At 58.1% G+C, this 17,134-nt stretch overlaps 5 protein-coding genes across 5 annotated transcripts in view; 2 read left to right on the top strand and 3 right to left on the bottom strand.

The window, feature by feature from the left end:
* Nucleotides 1-56, top strand: part of M421DRAFT_231918 (autophagy-related protein 7) — a 2,793-nt gene extending 2,737 nt beyond the window's left edge. The window contains exon 5 of the mRNA XM_033588411.1: nt 10-56. The gene's annotated coding sequence lies outside the window, so the exon portion shown is untranslated. The remainder of the gene's footprint in view (nt 1-9) is intronic.
* Nucleotides 57-223: 167 nt separating this feature from the next.
* M421DRAFT_423364 (PCI-domain-containing protein) lies at nt 224-1,896 on the bottom strand. Its single transcript, XM_033593440.1, has 2 exons — nt 1,407-1,896; nt 224-1,357 (listed from the first exon to the last, which is right to left on the bottom strand). The coding sequence occupies exons 1-2, from the start codon at nt 1,669-1,671 to the stop codon at nt 351-353; spliced, it is 1,272 nt and encodes a 423-aa protein (XP_033446054.1). The 5' UTR covers nt 1,672-1,896; the 3' UTR covers nt 224-350.
* Nucleotides 1,897-2,340: 444 nt separating this feature from the next.
* M421DRAFT_423365 (uncharacterized protein) lies at nt 2,341-10,189 on the top strand. The gene is made up of 2 exons (XM_033593441.1): nt 2,341-2,771; nt 2,825-10,189. The coding sequence occupies exons 1-2, from the start codon at nt 2,680-2,682 to the stop codon at nt 9,771-9,773; spliced, it is 7,041 nt and encodes a 2,346-aa protein (XP_033446055.1). The 5' UTR covers nt 2,341-2,679; the 3' UTR covers nt 9,774-10,189.
* A 281-nt stretch (nt 10,190-10,470) lies between these two features.
* Nucleotides 10,471-13,732, bottom strand: M421DRAFT_68917 (NAD-specific glutamate dehydrogenase; the record flags this gene model as incomplete). The annotated part of the gene is made up of 2 exons (XM_033596568.1): nt 10,471-10,629; nt 10,685-13,732. 2 exons carry the CDS (start codon nt 13,730-13,732, stop codon nt 10,471-10,473), a joined length of 3,207 nt encoding a protein of 1,068 aa, XP_033446056.1.
* Nucleotides 13,733-15,303: 1,571 nt separating this feature from the next.
* Nucleotides 15,304-16,992, bottom strand: M421DRAFT_69117 (Ppx-GppA-domain-containing protein; the record flags this gene model as incomplete). The annotated part of the gene is made up of 1 exon (XM_033596586.1): nt 15,304-16,992. The coding sequence occupies one exon, from the start codon at nt 16,990-16,992 to the stop codon at nt 15,304-15,306; it is 1,689 nt and encodes a 562-aa protein (XP_033446057.1).
* Between the last annotated feature and the right edge of the window lie 142 nt (nt 16,993-17,134).

Genomic DNA, 17,134 nt, shown 5'->3' on the forward strand with positions numbered 1-17,134 from the left:
GTGTGTTAGGTGTGGTGTGTGTTAGGTGTGGTGTGTGTTAGGTGTGGTGTGTGTTAGGTGTGGTGTGTGTTAGGTGTGGTGTGTGTTAGGTGTGGGGTGAGGTGTGTTAGGTGTGGGGTGAGGTGTGTTAGGTGTGGGGTGAGGTGAGTTTGTGAGGAGGGGGGATGGAGGAGGGGGATGGAGGAGGGGGATGGAGGAGGAGGGCGAGTTGTTGTGAGATGTGTCAGGTGAGGTTAGTCTGCACGACATCAGGTACCATTGTCATGATATTCATTACACCGGCTGCGCGCGAGTCAACCGTCTATGCTTCTATATTACATAGTGTTTTCCAGCACCGCTCACAGCACCGCTCAGTCCAGCGAGGCGGCCTGGTTCGCATACAGGACCTCGACGACGCTGTTGAGCTTCTCAATGGTGCTCAGGGCGGCGTCGTAGCCCTTGTCGCGGACGGACTCGTCGTAGACAATCAGACAGCCGGCGCCCTGGTCGAGGACGCCGATGATGACCTTGTCGAGGATCATCTGCGAGAGCTTGCGCTCGACCTGGACGGTGTCGAGGCCGACGACCTTGGCGACGTGGTGGATCTCGACGCGGCTGTAGGGCTCGATGACCTTGATCAGGTTCTGCTCCAGCATGTTGTCGTAGAGGCGGCGGAGATGGCTCGTGATGAAGCGGTCGCTGCCCAGCTCCTGGCGGTACTCGGTCAGGGCCGTCTCGTACTCGTCCAGACTGCGGTTTGTGTGTGCACGGGCCACGGCCTTCATTGCGTCCAGGCGCTTTCCGGCGTACTTGACGGCGTGCTTCGAGGCCATGAGCGTGTTGACGTCGTCGCCGAGGTTCAGCATGATCTTGCAGAGCAACATGTACTGGAGCGCAGACGTCGCCTTCTGCTCGTCGTCCTGCGAGTGGTAGCCCTCCATGGCCTCGATGAAGTACGAAAAGGACGTGTTGAAGTCGCCGTCCTCTGCGTGCAGCATGCCGCTCTGCATGTCCAGGCCGGCCTGCAGCAGCGGCGGCGTGTAGACGGATGCGGCCGAGGTCCGTGCAGATGTGAGGGCGGCGCGGCCCTTGGGGATGTTGCCGAGGGCGTGGTAGACTCGCGACTCCAGCAGCTGCACCTCGACCAGCACCAGCTTGTCATCCAGACGCTTGAGCTCCTTGAGCAGGCTATTGATGAGCGCCAGCGCCTCGTAGTACGACTGCTTGGCCATGTACAGCGACACGAGACGGGTCTCGAGGTTCTGACGCAGGAAGCCTCTCCGCTCCGAGACGGCCCACTCTATGCATGACTGTGTGACGGCGATGTGGGTGTCGGTGGTGTTGGGAATGGCCGTGAAGAGGTCGAGGAGTTGGCGGACTGCAGACGTGTTAGCTGGAGTTGCAGGGACCGGTGCAGGGTTGCGTGCCCAGCTTGGATGTCTTCGCCTTTGCAAACGACGACAGCACGGAGCGCGCCTGCGTGACCAGCGCGGCGAGGGCGTCCACCTTGCTCTGGTCGCGGTACAGCTCGCCGAGCGAGACCAGCGCCGTCTCGTAGTGCTTGATGGCCGCCTCGTTGCTGCCCGGGTCCTGCGAGAGCACCTCCTGGTACAGCCGCTCTGCCTTTGCGGGCTCCGTCGGGGCCAGCTTCTGCGCCTCCTCTATCCGCTTGCCCGTGTCTGCGACGGCCATGGTGGAGACGCGATGGGCAGGCGATGTGCAGGCGATGTGTGGACGATGTGTGGGCAATGTGTGGGCAATGTGCAGGCAATGTGCAGGCAATGTGCAGGCAATGTGTGGGCAATGTGCGGGGGCTTTCGCGCAGCGCGGGCGGGTTGCGAGGGGAATGGGCGGCGAGGGGGATGGGCGGCGATGTGGCGGGCTGGATAGCTAGCTGGTGAGGCGGGTTGGACAGAGACAAGCTCGCGTGGAGGCCTCTACCAAGTACACGACCAAGATGCGGCGGAAGGCAGTCTTGGCGCGCCCCACCTCCCGCGCTGTCGCCGAAGCGGCCTGGGCTCGCTCGCGTCCAGCGCTGCCCCATGGCAACGATCCGAGCGGTTCGCGAACCTCACGCTGTGTGCGGCGCCGACCTCCAGCAGCCCGGCGCATCGTCGACAGCTGTTGTGCGTGAACCGCAGCGGGCCAGCGGGCACCGCAGACTCTCGCGCTGATTTTAGACGCGGGCGACACGCTGCCCGCGTCGTGGTCGGTGGTCGGTGAGGGCGCTGTGCTGGCAGGCGCTGTGCTGGCTGAGCGAATGACGTGCGTTCCCTGGCCCGTGGCCGTCGTGTTTGTAAACAACCGTGCTCCGTGCAGCAGTACATAGCGACTGCTGCCGCCCGCGTCGACTGCGACGCACAAGACTTCGATCCACACTCACGATTTCACGACTCCGTACTTATACACACTATACGCATTACGCAGTACGCATTACGCAGTACACGCATTACGCAGTACACGCATTACGCAGTACTCGCAGTACGCAGTACACGCATTACGCAGTACATGCATTACACGCATTGCACGCATTACACGCATTATACCCCCGCGCTGGACCGCCGAACTGCTTGCCGCTCGCCGCCGCTCGCCTGCATCATTGCCTGATTTACGGCCGCGGCGCGCCCTGTGCCAATTGAATTCGTCGGCACCGCCCTACATTCCAGTACTAGCCATTGATCTTAGTCGCGTCCAGACGCAATGTCGGCCATGGAGCGCGAGCACTCGCAGGACCGCGAGCTGGTCCGCCACCACGGGTCGTCTTTCTCGTCGCTGGATCGGACGATTCCCATGTACGTTCACTGCACCTCGACGACGCCGCGCGCGCAACTGACCCGACACGCAGGTGGGACAGCGCGGACCCAGACCGAGCGCCGCCGCCGCTGCCCATGAACCCCGGCTCGCCTACACTCACCACTCGTCCCAACACCTCGGCCGCGATAATGCGCGCAGCCAAGGCACTGGAAGAGAAGGCCCGCGAGAGCCTGCCCACCAGCTCCTACACAGTGAACCCCATGCCCGGGCGGTCGCCCGAGCGGTCGCTCGTCAAGGGCAACCAGCACAAGCGCATGCAGTCGCTGCAGCCCGGCAGCGTCCGCGACCTGCGCAGCTACCTCGACACACACAAGTCGCCCGACCGCTCGCCCGAGCGGCCCCGGACACGTGATGGCTCCCGCGGCCGCGAGCTGGAGAAGGACTACTTCGCCAGGGACGGAGACGCCAGGTTCGGCCACTTTGGCACGCCGTCGCCTTCGTCGGCCTACGACCTGACACACACGCCCACCACGCGGCCCACGCACAGGGCGATTCTGGGCGAGAACACGCCGCCGTCGGCCACGATGAAGGCGCTGCAGACCATGACCATTCCTCCGCATATTCTTGACCCGCCCCTCCAGAACATCACCAACTCGTCCACCCCCACGCCCATTTCGGCGGCGGCGGCCGCCCAGCCTCTCGACTCCATCTCCACCCAGCTGCTCAGCATCACAAACATTGTCTCGAGCCTGCAAAAGGACATGTCCCAGCTCAGTCGCCGGAGCAAGGACAACGCCACGGACCTCATCAGCTTGAAGGAGGCCACCAACAGCCGCGACGAGGACATTCGCCAGTCACTCAAGGATCTGCTGAGCACCATGGGCGAGAAGCAAAAGGCGGCGGCTGCTGCTGCCGCTGCCATGGAGGAAGCCCGCTCTGCGCCGCTCAACCTTCACGACCCTCACATGACGCCTACCAAGCAGTTTACATTTCCGCGCATGTCGTCGCCAGGCGCCTGGGCCGACGAGAGGATGGGCAGCCCCAACCCGTACTCTGTCGAGGGCGCCGCCAGTGTCGCCATGCTGGAGAAGATTATCCGTGAGATGGTCACCAAAGATGGCCAGGAGCGCCTGATTGCGAACCTCCAGGTCATTGTCGACAAGGCCAACGGCGACACGGCGAAGAAGGTCTCTGAGCTGGTCGAGTTTGTCAAGTCCGGCTCGGCGGCCAGCAATCTCGCGCCGCCAGGCTCTGCCTCGTTCCAGGCCTCTCCCGGCTCGGGCGCGCTTACGCGCACGCTGTCAGAGGGTTACTCACAGAACCTCAGTAGCCCCAAGGCCGCCGACTTTGTCAGCGATGAGATGCTCAAGTACCTTCGTAAGATCAAGGACAGCGCCGCCGAGAATGGCTGCGTGACCATGGCGGCCAAGACGCTGGTCCAAGAGCTGCGCGGAGAGGTCCTCGGCATGGGCCGAGAGCTGGCACGCAAGATCGAAGAGGCTGAACACGCCAAGGCGGGCCAGCCAGAGCAAGCCACACAGGAGATCAACGCCATCATCCAGGAAGGTCTCGATGACCTGAAGGAGCACATGGACAAGGTCATGCGAGAACGAAGACGGCAGTCCATGTCGTCGGTCGTCACTCGCGGCACCGTCGATAACAACGAGGTGTACGACGTGGTCAAGCACGCGCTGGCGGAGCGAGGTCTCGATGACTACTCTGCGCAGGGCGCCCCTCTCGACAAGGAAGCTATCGTGGCTGCCGTCCGCGAAGCCTACGACAGCGTCGAGATGAAGCCCAACGTTGAAATCCAACAATTCGGTCTGGAGCGTGACGAGATTCTGCAGTGCCTCCGCCAAGGACTGCAGGACTACAGCGGCTCTGGTGCTGTATCGAGAGAGGAGATTAGCGACATTGTCCAGGAATCTCTGCAGCAACTGCGCCTGCCTCCTCCAGTCAACGAAGCCAACGAGATGCGCGAAGAGATCCTCATGGCTGTCCGTGACTCGCTCGAGGAGTTGAAGCCGTCTCTCGCGCCTCAGCAGCCTCGGACGGATGGTCTGACCCGCGACGTCCTGCTAGACGCCATCAAGGAGGCCCTCTCGACGCACGAGTTTGGGCCACAGGAAGTAGAGATTCCTCAGGAGGCTTTGTTCGACGCCGTCAAGGCTGGGCTGGAGGCATCTCAGCCGGACGTTGATGCCAACAACGAGGTGGTTGTGCAGCGCATCCAGGCACTTGTGGAGAGCATGCACTCGGAATTCAAAGCCTACTCGGCAGCCAACGGACGCGACACCGAGCAGGTCTTGGACGCATTGCGCGATGGCCTCGACAAGCTGGGTGCCGAGCTGCAGGGTCATTTCGACAAGGCGCCCGACGCGACCCAGCATGATGCCATCATTGACGGCTTCCGGGCTGAGCTCGACAAGCTGCGCGAGGACGTGCAAGGATACGTTGCTGAAGGCCCCCGTGGAGATCAAGAATGGAGCCGCGGCGACATGGTCACCTTCATCAAGACCGAGCTCGAGAATCTCCACGAAGGCTTGAGCGCGAAGCTGATCCCTGCCTCTGGCGGCGACAAAGCGGAGCTGCTCGCTGCACTCCAGGCTGGATTCGATGAGATGAACTCGCAAGTCGCTCTGCGCGGCGAAGACGCCGATTCAAACGAAGACATCAACGAGGCCTTGAAGCACGAGTTCGACCAGCTCAAGGAAGTCCTCCTTGGCGATACTGCAGGCCATAAAAACGACATCCTCGAGAAGCTCGAAGCCGGCTTTGACGGACTTCAAGTCGGCCTGCGCGAAGCTACCTCTACCTCGGCACCCAGTGACGATGTCCTTGCTGTCATCAAGGACGAGTTTGAACACCTCCGCGAGACGCTTGGTGCTTCCATCGTCAAGTCTGGTGGCGCCGACAAGGACGACATTGTCGATGCTGTTCGTGAGCTCATGGATGGTCTACGCGCAGCCAGCGACACAACTTCCAAAGAGGGCGTGACCATTCTTCAGGCCGATCTTGAAGCTCTCAAGGAGTCGCTCAGCGGCGCCCTGGTCCCTGCCAGTGACAACAGCAAGGCAGAGATCCTAGACGCCCTCAAAGTCACGCTTGAGGAGATGAAGACTTGTTCGAAAAGCGCCGGCGTCAACGAGGAGCTCCTCGAGGCCTTCCGAGGAGAACTGGAGCAGATTCGCCAGTCCGATGGCCTCACTCGACAACACGGCCGAGCCGATACTGAAGAAGTTCTCGAAGCCGTACGCCTCGGACTCGACGACCTTCGCTCGCACCTCGAGAAGAAGCTCGACGGCCCCCAAGATGGCTCCTCATCCGGCGAAATCGTCGATGCCCTCCATGACGGGCTCGAAGGCCTGCGCGCAGACCTCACTAAGCTGAACAGCAAGCCTGTCGACATGACCGTGTCCTATGAGATCCTGGACACTCTCAAAGACGGCATCGCTGCTCTCCGCGAGGACGTTGCTCTTCTCAAGGGCAATGCAGCGGCACCTGCGACCGCGCGAGAAGTCGAGGTTGAAGTCGAGGTTGAAGCTATTCCCACTGGCAACGAAATGGTGCTTGCCGAAGCGCCCAGCGATGGACCAGCCGGAGATCGGGAGATTGTCGATGAGCCCGCAATCGCCAAGATGACGGAGAAGGTGGAGGAGACGACAAGCCGCGAGATTGTTCCCGACTCGACTCAGCGCAACGATGTCGATAAGATGGAGTTCATCCTGTCCCAGATCCATGCAAAGGTTGAGGCTATGGACGCCAACATCCAGAAGCCCGCTCCAGCGGCTGAAGCAGCTGCGGTCCCCGGCGTTGTCATGAAGGATGACCTCGTCTCGGTTGAAGGCATGCTGAAGGACCTGCAGGCGGCAGTCCTCATTCTGCAAGAGCGCGACGCTCCCGCGCCGGTGCTCGAAGGCATTGCTAAGAAGGAGGACACGGACGCCATCGAGACGCTGGTTGCCAACACCAAGGCCAAGATTGAGGAGCTCGTCTTCCCTGATCCCGCCACTGCTGTCACCAAGGAGAACTTGGAAGACGTCGAACTCGTTGTGCGAACCACTTCTGAAGCTCTGGGCGCACTGGCTAAGAAGTTTGAGGAGGAGGGCGCAACGAAGACTGATGTTACCGTCGTGCAGGTCATTGCTGATGACATCAAGACAGCTCTTGATGAGATGAAAGCCGCGAAGCCCGACGACGAGGAGAACCCAAAGGCCACAAAGGCTGACGTCGACGCTGTCTCTCTGCTGGTCGACGATCTCAAGGCTAAGCTCGACGATCTGAAGATCCCCGACCCCGAAGAGATCCCTTCCAAGGCGGACATGGAGCAGCTGACTGGTCTCATTCACGAGTTCCGCGACAGCCACGAGAAGATGAAGGATACGTACGAAGAGGATATCCTCAAGACTGCAAACAACTTCGACGACCGCCGCAAGGAGGCTGAGAACGTCGTTGAGACAATCACCGAAGTCAAGACCGCCCTGGACACCATGAAGGGAGAGATTCTGACCAACTTCAACGAGGGCGGATCCATCCAAGGCTTGAAGACATCGCTCACGACCCTCGAGGCAACCATCGGCGCCAACAATGTCACCGCCGATGTCAAAGAGCTGATGGAGACACTCACTCGCGAATTCGAGCGTGCTCACGGCTCCATCGAGGGCCTTCAGAATGACCATGCTGAGAAGTCTGCACTTCACCTTGAAAAGCACGACGAGATAAAGGGCGCGATTGTAGCCGACTTCACCGAAAAGCTCGAGGACAAGTTCAACACCTTGATGGCCAAGTACGACGACGCACAGCTTCTGGCTGATGAACAGGCCCGAGTCATGAAGGAGAAGGCTGAAGAGCAGGAAAAGATTCTCGAGACGACAAAAACCATGGCTGACGAGTTGCGCTTGACCATTGATACACTGGGTGCCACCATTGCTGGCATGAACGAGCGATTCGAGGAGCATCAGACTAAGATGGGCACCGATTCGGCAACTGCCTTTGAGAAGCTCGACGGTTCATTGGAGAAGATCGATGGTGCCGTGGCCAAGTTCGAGGAGCTAAAGGGTGAAGACAAGTCGGAGCACTCGCACACGCGCGACGAGCTGAAGAACATCGAGAAGATTTTCGTTGGTCTCCAAGACGAGATCACTGAACACAATCCCAAGTTCATGATGGCACTCCGTGAAATCGAAGCTCTTGTCAAGGCGCACTACGATCACGCGCAGAAGTCGAAGGAGGAAGCTGACGAGCACACTCGCGCGATCAATGAAGAGGCCAAGGCACGTTCCGAAGAGATCCAGAACCATTTCGCCAACCTTCCCAAGCTTCTTCCTGCTCCCGCTCCTGAGCCTGAGAAGTATGACGATGCTCCCATTCAGGAAAAGCTCGACAAGCTGCTCGCTATCGAACCCACGGCGACGTACGACGATGCCATTGTCCAGGAGAAGCTCAACAAGCTCATCGGCCACGCCGACGATGCAAGTAAGGCAGCTGGTCAGCTTGAGCGCTTGGACGAGATCCACGCTCAGGTCAAGATGACAGCTGTCGAGGTCAGCGACTTCGTTGCCAAGCAGACTCAGCTCACTCTTGAGGGCAACGAGTCAAAGGAGCGTGAAGCCGAAGAGCTTGCTCTTCTTGTCGAGCGCCGTTCTGCGCAGAAAGAGCAGCTTGAGGCCGACCTTGAGAATCTCAAGACCGAGAAGGGTGCATACAGGGAGCAGCTTCACGCCGAGCTCGAAGACTTGAGGGCTGAGAAGGAGCATGTTCTGCAAGAATTGAAGGAGGAGAAAGCACGCGTCATGGCTGAGCTGAAGGAAGAGAAGGATCGCACCATGCAGGAGCTCAAAGAGGAGAAGGATTCATTGCTCGCTATTGTTGCCTCTCTACAGGCTGAGCGCGAAAACCTTGCCAACCAGAGGGTTCGTCTGACTGGGGAGGTGTCTTCTCTCCACACTGCGCTCGAGATCCGTCGCGAAGAGTTGCACATGATGGACGCCAAGGCGGACGCACTCGAGCGTCGCATCCTGAACGGCATCATGGACCACTCTCGCGCCTTGATGATTGCCAAGGGTTCGACGAGCCCCAGCAAGCTCAAGAAGCGCATGAGTGTTGAGGGCGAGGCGGAGCGCGCATTGCCACCAAATGCGACCGCGAAGGCTGTCAACATGGCCCTCAAGTCTCGTCCTGCTATCCGTCGCGGCGCGCCCAACAGCACTGCTGACCGCCGTATCTTCTCTCTGAGTCAGATTAGCGGTAACGCAGCTCCTGCAGCAAAGCCTCACCTGGCCCCTATTCCGGCAAGCAGCAACAGCGGCCTCAAGCGTGCTCACTCTGTCAAGACCAACCCTCGCAAGTCATCTTGGAGCGGCCGCCCCAGCGCTGTTGTTGCTAACAAGGAGAACGCCCCATTGATTGAAGAGGCCGAGCCAGATGCCGAGAATCAGGCGCCCGGATCTGTTGCTCCTTCTATCGTTGCCGAGGATGTGCAGAGTGAGGCGGGCACTGAGCGCCGCTACAGTGTCGCTAGTGATTCTCAGTACACAGAGAGCCACGCTGCTGGTGAAATGCCAGGAGACGATGGTCGCTCCAACTACGGCAGCGAGTACACCTACGGGTCTGGCTCGTACATGACGGGTAGCGATCTCGATCGCCGAACTTCGTATGGATCGACAATCGCCCGCTCAATTGTCCCTACCGAGAGCGCTATCGAAGGTGCCTCCGAGTCCGAGTCGGAGTCTGAAGACGACGACGAGGGCACCGCGAAGCTCAATGCCTCTGAGATCTCTGGCGTCACAGGATCCGAGGTGTCTGATGTCACAGCCTCGGAGGTTTCGGAAATGCCCATGCCCACCGAGTCAGCCATCGATCGCGCCGTAGCCGCCGTCGCAGAGGAGATGAAGGAGAACCCCAAGAACTTTGTCCCGACTGACTCTGGTCTGGGCACCGAACCGCCTACCGCTGCGCTGGACCACGGCACGCTGGTTGATGCTGATTATTTCCGCCGCGCGGCTGAGGAGGAGAGCGTTATGGGGAGTACCGTGGGTTGAGACTTGCGTATGTGATCTGATGATGTTTCAATGATCCGCTCCATGGGCTGAATGGTGGACGGACGGTATGCATATGTCGCTCTTTCGACTTGCTGGCTTGCAAGACCTCGACTCGCTCTTTGGTCGCTTGGGAACATGGCTCGCTGCATAGTTTGAGATTTGGATTCAAGTAATGGAGGGCTCGAGTTGGTATTGCTGCACAAGTGGCCGACGGCGAAAAGTCCGCTTCGTCTGCTGAAGGGCACGGGCAGAGTTGTAATGAGGATTGGACACTCGCTGTTCTTGTACGTACATGGTTCCCCGGCGTTGCTGATTTGGAAGGGGTTTGGAGTATTTGGGTAATGGGATTGGGTCTGCTTTGTTAGAGGTGGAGTACGAGGTCGTTTAGTTCCGCGTAATACAATCGTTACCGCACGTATCCATCCACTTTCTACCTGATGTGCAATGGGTGAGTTCCGCCCCCCTCAAGGCAGCGACGTAAGATCACATGATGCTCTCGGTGACGAAGAAACCGCAAGGCTGCTCTTCCGCACCAGAGATTGCAGTGCAAGGACACGTCAAGAACACAGGTAAAGAACTAATAAATCGATTCGCTCTCACGAACATGCTATCGCAGTGACTCGCCGGCCCTGTGTGACTATGACTATGACTTTTGTATCCCAATATCCAAAAAAAACAACATACTATGCATGCTATCTTACAAAGTAACCGTGTCGTTCGACTGCGAATTCGCCTTGGCGACGCGCTTGCTCATGAAATCGAAAAAGGCAAACTGCGACGCGCTGGCGCCGAACTCGTAAACGAAGCGGCTGGCGAGGTAGGAGCCGAAAATCGCGCGGAGGTAGTTGTCGGGAACCTGTCTGCATTAGCACTCATTGATCTCGTCGCGGAGGGTCGGGAAGGGGACTTACGCGCTCAATAATCTTCTCGAGACCGATTTGCTGCAGCAGCAGCGGCGGCAAGGCCTCGGACAGCACCGAGTGGCGGAACGCGACGTTGTGCCAGAGATCGGTGTTCTGCAGCTCTTCGTCGAGCTTCGTGATGGCGTTTGATAGTGTGTCGGACAGGATCGATCGCGGCTGCCCGGTTTCCTGATGTTCGCGCCAGATGGCCTCGAATTCGAGACGGGCGTTGTTCTGGATGATCTTCTGCACGCCGGCGACATACTGGTTGTAGAAGTCGGGCGCGACGCCGTTGGCATCGACACACATGTGCTTGACGAAGGACTCGTCGTCGAAAGAGAGCGAGGCGAGGACTTCGAGGGATGACGAGGTCACACCGCCTTTGTTGGCTGAGGCGTCCTTGTACAGGATGCAGCCGGCCTTCTCGAGGCGCAACTTCGCGTCTTGTGTAATGAAGAGGTTGGCGCCTTCCACGAGGTAGGGAATTATGCACTTTCCATCGACGATGAGCTTGTTGGCGGAGGAGAGATCGATAGACTCGGGGCGGCCACCGCAGGGAACAAAAGTTTCGTACTGGATGTCGCTGCGCAGGTGGAAGGTGTTGCGGAAGGTGGTGCCATTGTAGACCAGATCGCCAGACGGCAGGCGGACATTCGTGTCATCGACGAGAACACGGTATCCGTCCTTCGACAGCTTGGTGATGTCGAAGTTGTTGATCATCTGGCGGTTCTTGGCGAGGCGGAGAAGCTCGCTGTGATCAAGACCGTTGGGGTCGACAAGCACACCGGAGCCATCAACGATGGAGACATACTTCTCGTTTGCAAGCAAGATCTCGTTGGAGCCAAGATCGCCGTCGGGACCACCAGTCTGCAGTTTGCGGACCTTGCTGGGGTCTAGGTTCAGTTTGCGGTAGATACCAAGGACATACTCGCGGACAGACAAAGTTGTCATGCCGTATCGGTCGTGAGGAATACCACCGAGCTTAGGGCTCTTGCCAGTAAAGAAAGACTTCCACCATGGCGCGCCTCGAGCCCTAGCATGCTCAGTTGCCCAGTCAACAAGATCAGCAGTGTTCTCATCAGGACCCATAAACAGAATCTCCTGCTTGCCGTGCAAGTCGACAATTGGGTCCTTGATTCCAGGGCTGTTAGGAGGCAGCAGGAGGTCGAGAATACTGTCAATGTACTTCTCAAATGCGCCAGCAGCCTTGTCCTGGTGCTTGAAGTCAAGCAGAACGACACCCTTGGAACCGCCCTCGGGGATATCCTTGTTCTTGCGCTGTTGTGTATTCGCAAGATTGTAGTTCTCGTCAAACATCGAACGTGCGTTGATCGAGTACGCTTCCTGACTCCTCGACTTCACAATACGGATACCACCACGAGCGATGTCGCGGAAGCGGAGGTGGAAACCGCGGAACTCAGATCCAATGACGAGGAACATGCCGAACAGAGGCTGAGGGTATTCTGAGAGCGGGAGGAAGCCGGGGTTCAGACGGAAGCTGATAGCGACCTTGGTGAGGGTGTAGAAGTTGGTCTTCAATACGGAATTGTTGAAGATGCGGAACGAGTTCATGACCATCTCGTGGTGGTCATTGACGACAGCCCTGTTGATGGTGTCGGTCAACTCCTCGTTGGTCTGGACCTTGTCGACCTGGAGACGCAGATAACTCAATGTGGGCAAGAAGTCATCTTGTTGGCCTCGTGTCTGGACGTAGTGGGTGTTGGCGAATGATAGGTACAGGGTGTGAACCAGATCGGGATATTCGTTGATGATCTCGAAGATGTAGTCTGCGGTGAAAGTCTCGGCACGCAATCTGCGCTTCAGTTTGGACAGCAGCTCAGCGTGGGCGCTGTTCTCAGGGTTTAAGATGGCCGAGAGCGCAGTGTACTCGTTTCCAAGACGGTTGAGGAAGTGAGTGATGAAGACCCAGACGCAGTGAGCGTAGATGCTCTCCTGTAGACTCAGCCTGCCCGTAGCAAACAAAGTCTGGAACTTGTTCTGGGGAATGCAGTACAGCAGAGAGATCTCCTTGATAATCTGATGGATCGAGGCCTCGATAGGAGGGTGCTTGGCACCAGCAACTCCGGGGAGCGGGCTGAGGTACAGCGACATGACTGTGTAGCCGTTCGAGAATTGCTCGACGTACTTTCGTGAAGTAGTCAGCCCGTAGTAGTGGTACAAGTCACTCAACGCACTGAACATGCCGAGAGCAGAGCCCTGCTTATAGGCAATGACGAGACGCTTGTCCCGCGAACCCTCGATGTCGAACCACTCGATGACAGGACCAGTTCGCTGAACAGCGACCTCGAGTACCTCCTGGTAGATGGCCTTGGTATTGGCCGTAGCCTTCTGCAGGAAGCGCTTGTCACCGACCTTCTCGACGTTGGTCTCGGTCGGGCTAGGGGTGGCCTGCTCGAAATCGCACTGGTAGACGAAGTAGCATCGCAGCTGCTGGTCGTCGCTGCCGGGCAGTGGGCTCGCCGAGCGGAAGCTCTCGACACGGTATCCGGAGCTACCCTTCGAGGGATTCAGGTACTTTGTGTCGATGCGCTGTTCGTAGCGCGGTCCGTCGAGAATGGAGACACCAGGCTTGCTGGTGTCGATGTACACGGCGTGGTCCTCGTGCTCCTTGTCGAGCCTGATCTCGAGACGCTTGTCGTCGCGGGCGTACGCAGCCACCTTGGCGGCGTAGAGCGAGTGGATGTGGGTGATGATGGCCTCGGCCGACTCAGTAGCGAAGTACATGTCGTCGATGCCGAGTTGCATGTAGAACCACTTGACCTCGGACTCGACGAGCTCCGGGGGAATGAAACCCTTGTCCTCGACGCCGTCCATGACAGCCTCCATCTGCTGCTCCTTGCCATCGAATGTAGGAGCAACATAGCCGGAGCCGCTTGTGCCCTCTTGCGGTATTATGCGTGGTGTGTTGCTGCCAGAGCCTGAGAGCCCGGAGCCCATGCTGAGATGCGTCGGTCTCGACCCGGGCTTCTGGTCGGCGTTCAGGAGCTTCTGGGCAACGGCCTGCGCGCCGTTGCCGTTGATTGGTGTCGACGCCATGATGCAGGTATGTGTGTGTGGAGTATAACGTGCTGTACGAATGCGGTGGGAAGCTCAAATATGTAGCTTCAGGTCGTCGAAAGGCTCAGACACGCAACGAATGGCGTGCTTGAAACTGCTTGGCTAGAAATGCTGCACTTGGCGGTGGTGCCAGAGAGTTTGAAGTCTGGGCGAGTGTATGTGGGGTTTCGTGGGAGAGGGGCCGCAGCTTCAAGTTCGCGGCGAGCAGGGGCGAACGTCAAATGTGTGAGGTTTGCTGCCGGTGCTTGTTAGTCATGCACCTGCAATTCAGGGCCGCAATGGCTGCCCATGCTCCTTTAAACTCTGCATGCACGCTGAGCGACTGAGGGCCGCTGGCGCCACTATTTTTGGGCGCAGCATGACGCAGGACTAGCCTACTTACCTGGGTACCTGAAGAGCCGCAGATCCACAGTGAGGCCTTTGCTAGCCGAGCAGAGGAAGGCAGGCCGCGAGTTTGGCAGCGGAGTTGGGCAGGAGCTTGGATGCACCAGTGAAGGCAGATAGCGAGTGCAGCTGCAATTGGCTGCTGTTTACCGCTTTTTGCTTCAGAGGTGCTGATCGCGCGTATTTCAGCTCGCAGCACTTGGGTCTCGCGCCGTAGATGATGTCGCGGTGCGACACTACAATCTTCAAGGGTGACACTGGCACCGAATTCCAGGGGTCTTCGAGAAGATAAGAGAGGCAGATGGTGGGTGACGAGGAGCAGGGGAATGATGGGTAGGTAGCCGGAGCCGTGCCCTCTTGCTCGTGGCGGCCATCCATCTTATGTACTCTGGCAGCTTCTCACCATCAGCAGGCCTCTTCCGAGCTGTGGTACTCGGCTCAAGAGCGGCTCAGCCGGGTGACGTTCAGGTACGTCTAGCGCTTCCCCAGAATTTGCCAGTGCCGCTCTAGCGCCACCCACGGACGCAACTGGTCGTGAAGGACAGGGGTCTTTAGGTAATATGCCTCACTCGCAGCTTCCAGACGCCCTGTGAATTGCGCGATGTCACAAACTGGGCATGTAAATGAAAACTCTGAAAGCCTGCGTGTGGGCAGTGGAGACGCCAATATCACCCGAGCCCATGCATCGCGACGTGAGTACCGCCAACCTGGGGAGCGTGCATGAGCGCGGCTCCGCAGTTCACGCCCGAGTTCACGCCGCAACTCACGATGCTTGGCTGCTGGAGTTTCGAGGGGGTAATCGAATGTTCCCTAAGCCTCGCAGCACATTCGATTACCCCTTGGAAATTTGGGCACTCGTCCACGTGCAGGCGCACGGCCAGTGCAAAGAGGCCACGTACCGTCTCATCAGTCATCGCAAAGTCACGATGCTTCGGAAGCCACGGACTTGTTGCGGCTGGAATGTCGCCGTCTGCCTCCGCCCTACGGGAGCTGGTCCGCGCTCAAGTATCGTGACCTTTGTGACTTACTTCAAGGAGTGGCGACTCACCGCTTGCAAGTCACGATGGTACTTTGGCGCTGGTAGGACCTCACGATGCTCGCCACGCTTCGATGAACCAGTGTGAGAACAGTGCATACAGTCAGCAGACCGGTCGTTGTGAATCCATCTAATTCTCATCGCCACCATACTCGCGCCCATTGACAGTCAGCAACACTTTGTGGCCTTCTCCATGCACCCAGTGCTTCTTCTTCCCTGCCTTTCCGACTTTTCTCAGCGCTGCGTCGAGTCCCTCGTCTAGCTCGTCAATGTCTTTCCTGAAATCAATATCTATGCACAACTTTTCATTGCCCTTCTTCGTAGTAGCCCAATGCGTCCTTATAGCCACACGCTGGTCTCTGATTGCACCCGCAGGATACACAGCAGCAATCACAGCAGCCACGCGGCCAAAGTACATGCACCACCACTCCATACCCTCCGGTAACAGCCGCACCATGCGCTTATAGAAGTCCTGTTCGGTAGGACTGATGGAGCCATAGCCGCCATAGCGCTCACAAAGCAAGATTGCCAGGAGAGCGCGGTCTTCGTGACTTGCACCGTGTGCGGTGGAGAAGATGCCCGTCGTTGTGCTGCGTAGTGCAGAACCACCGCGGAGGTCTTTGACTTGCGCCATATGCGCAAACACACCTTGAGTGAAAGCTTTGACGAGGGGGGTGCCGAAGACAGGTTTCTGGCCTGGTGATGTAGCAGGGACGGCGGAAAACAAGAGTTCGATCAGATCTTCCATCGATGGCGGCGCATAGGGCCCAGTTGCGATGACCAAAGGGCTCTCCGCGCGGCATTCGGGCGACATCTCTGCAAAGTGCATACCTTCTCGCACTCCACCCTGACAAAAGTACACATTTGTCAAAGTAGGTAAAGCTTGAGCGAGACATTCGACGAGGAACGCGACTGCGGGTACTTGACTTGCTCGTCGTGCTGATACTCGAAAGATCTCTGGGGTGTCATCTTGTGTTACAGCGGCTTTCACGGACATGGTATCCAGAAAAGTGTCTGTTGAGGTGCGGAACCCGTTGATGATAGGTATTGGGTATGGCTTGATGGCATGCTCTGACATCAGAACAAACCCCCAGCCGCGGAAGCCTCCTCCTGAGAGGTAAAGGTGAAGACCATCGCGAGACTGAAGAAGTTCTTGAGGTATGTCGACACTCTGGACAGCGGCCTTCAGATCACTGATGACCTCTTTTGCGAAAGCCTGATACTCCTTGCTCTTCTTTTTGCCTGCTTCCTCAAGTCGCTGCATGAGGGCCGCAGCACCATATGGTAGACTGACGCTGCCCGCTGGGCTCATCCTGATGTCGCCATCCCTGGTGATGATCCATGTAAGCTGCGTGCTCCCACCCCCAAGATCCATCATCAGACCTCGCACATTTTCATACGAGCTTGCTACGCCCAAGGCGCCAATCTTGCCTTCCATCTCTTTGGGCAAGAGCTCCACGGTCCACCCCGTAGCTTCTTTGATCGCAACGCGGTATGCTTCAGAGTTGATTGCTTTGCGTGTTGCTTCTGTTGCAACTATGCGAACTTGGCTATTAGGAACGCCGAAGTCATGGCATGTTGACTTAAAGCGGAGAAGTGACTTCACAACCTGCTTGATCGCATGATCGGGAATGGGTACAGCCTTGCCGTCCTCATACTGCGCATCGTATAGCGAGATGGCTGCACGATCAAGATACACAGTCGGTAAGATGCGCTGAGTAGCCGGCGAAAGATCCGTGATCGAGAACCGAATGCCGTTGCTTCCCATATCCACCAGGCCATGGTAGAACTGCGACCTCTCCGCATGTCTCTGTGCCATGGCGTGCGATCGAACCCCGGATTCTCCAGATTTGCAGCGTACCCGTGCCGGAATACGCTAGTTAGGGCGACCGGTGCATAGAACGGCGTGCAATGGCGCGTTTCGGGACCCTGGTCGTAGCCAAGTCGGACGACGTTTCTAT

Source organism: Didymella exigua (genome assembly GCF_010094145.1).
Source record: "Didymella exigua CBS 183.55 unplaced genomic scaffold M421scaffold_26, whole genome shotgun sequence".
Lineage (NCBI taxonomy): Eukaryota > Fungi > Ascomycota > Dothideomycetes > Pleosporales > Didymellaceae > Didymella > Didymella exigua.

Coding starts and splice junctions, on each gene's coding strand:
- M421DRAFT_423365 (XM_033593441.1), top strand. CDS start 2,680: ATGTCGGCCATGGAGCGCGAGCACTCGCAGGACCGCGAGCTGGTCCGC. Junction 2,772..2,824: donor CTGGATCGGACGATTCCCAT/GTACGTTCACTG, acceptor CCCGACACGCAG/GTGGGACAGCGCGGACCCAG.
- M421DRAFT_423364 (XM_033593440.1), bottom strand. CDS start 1,671: ATGGCCGTCGCAGACACGGGCAAGCGGATAGAGGAGGCGCAGAAGCTG. Junction 1,358..1,406: donor GGCGAAGACATCCAAGCTGG/GCACGCAACCCT, acceptor ACACGTCTGCAG/TCCGCCAACTCCTCGACCTC.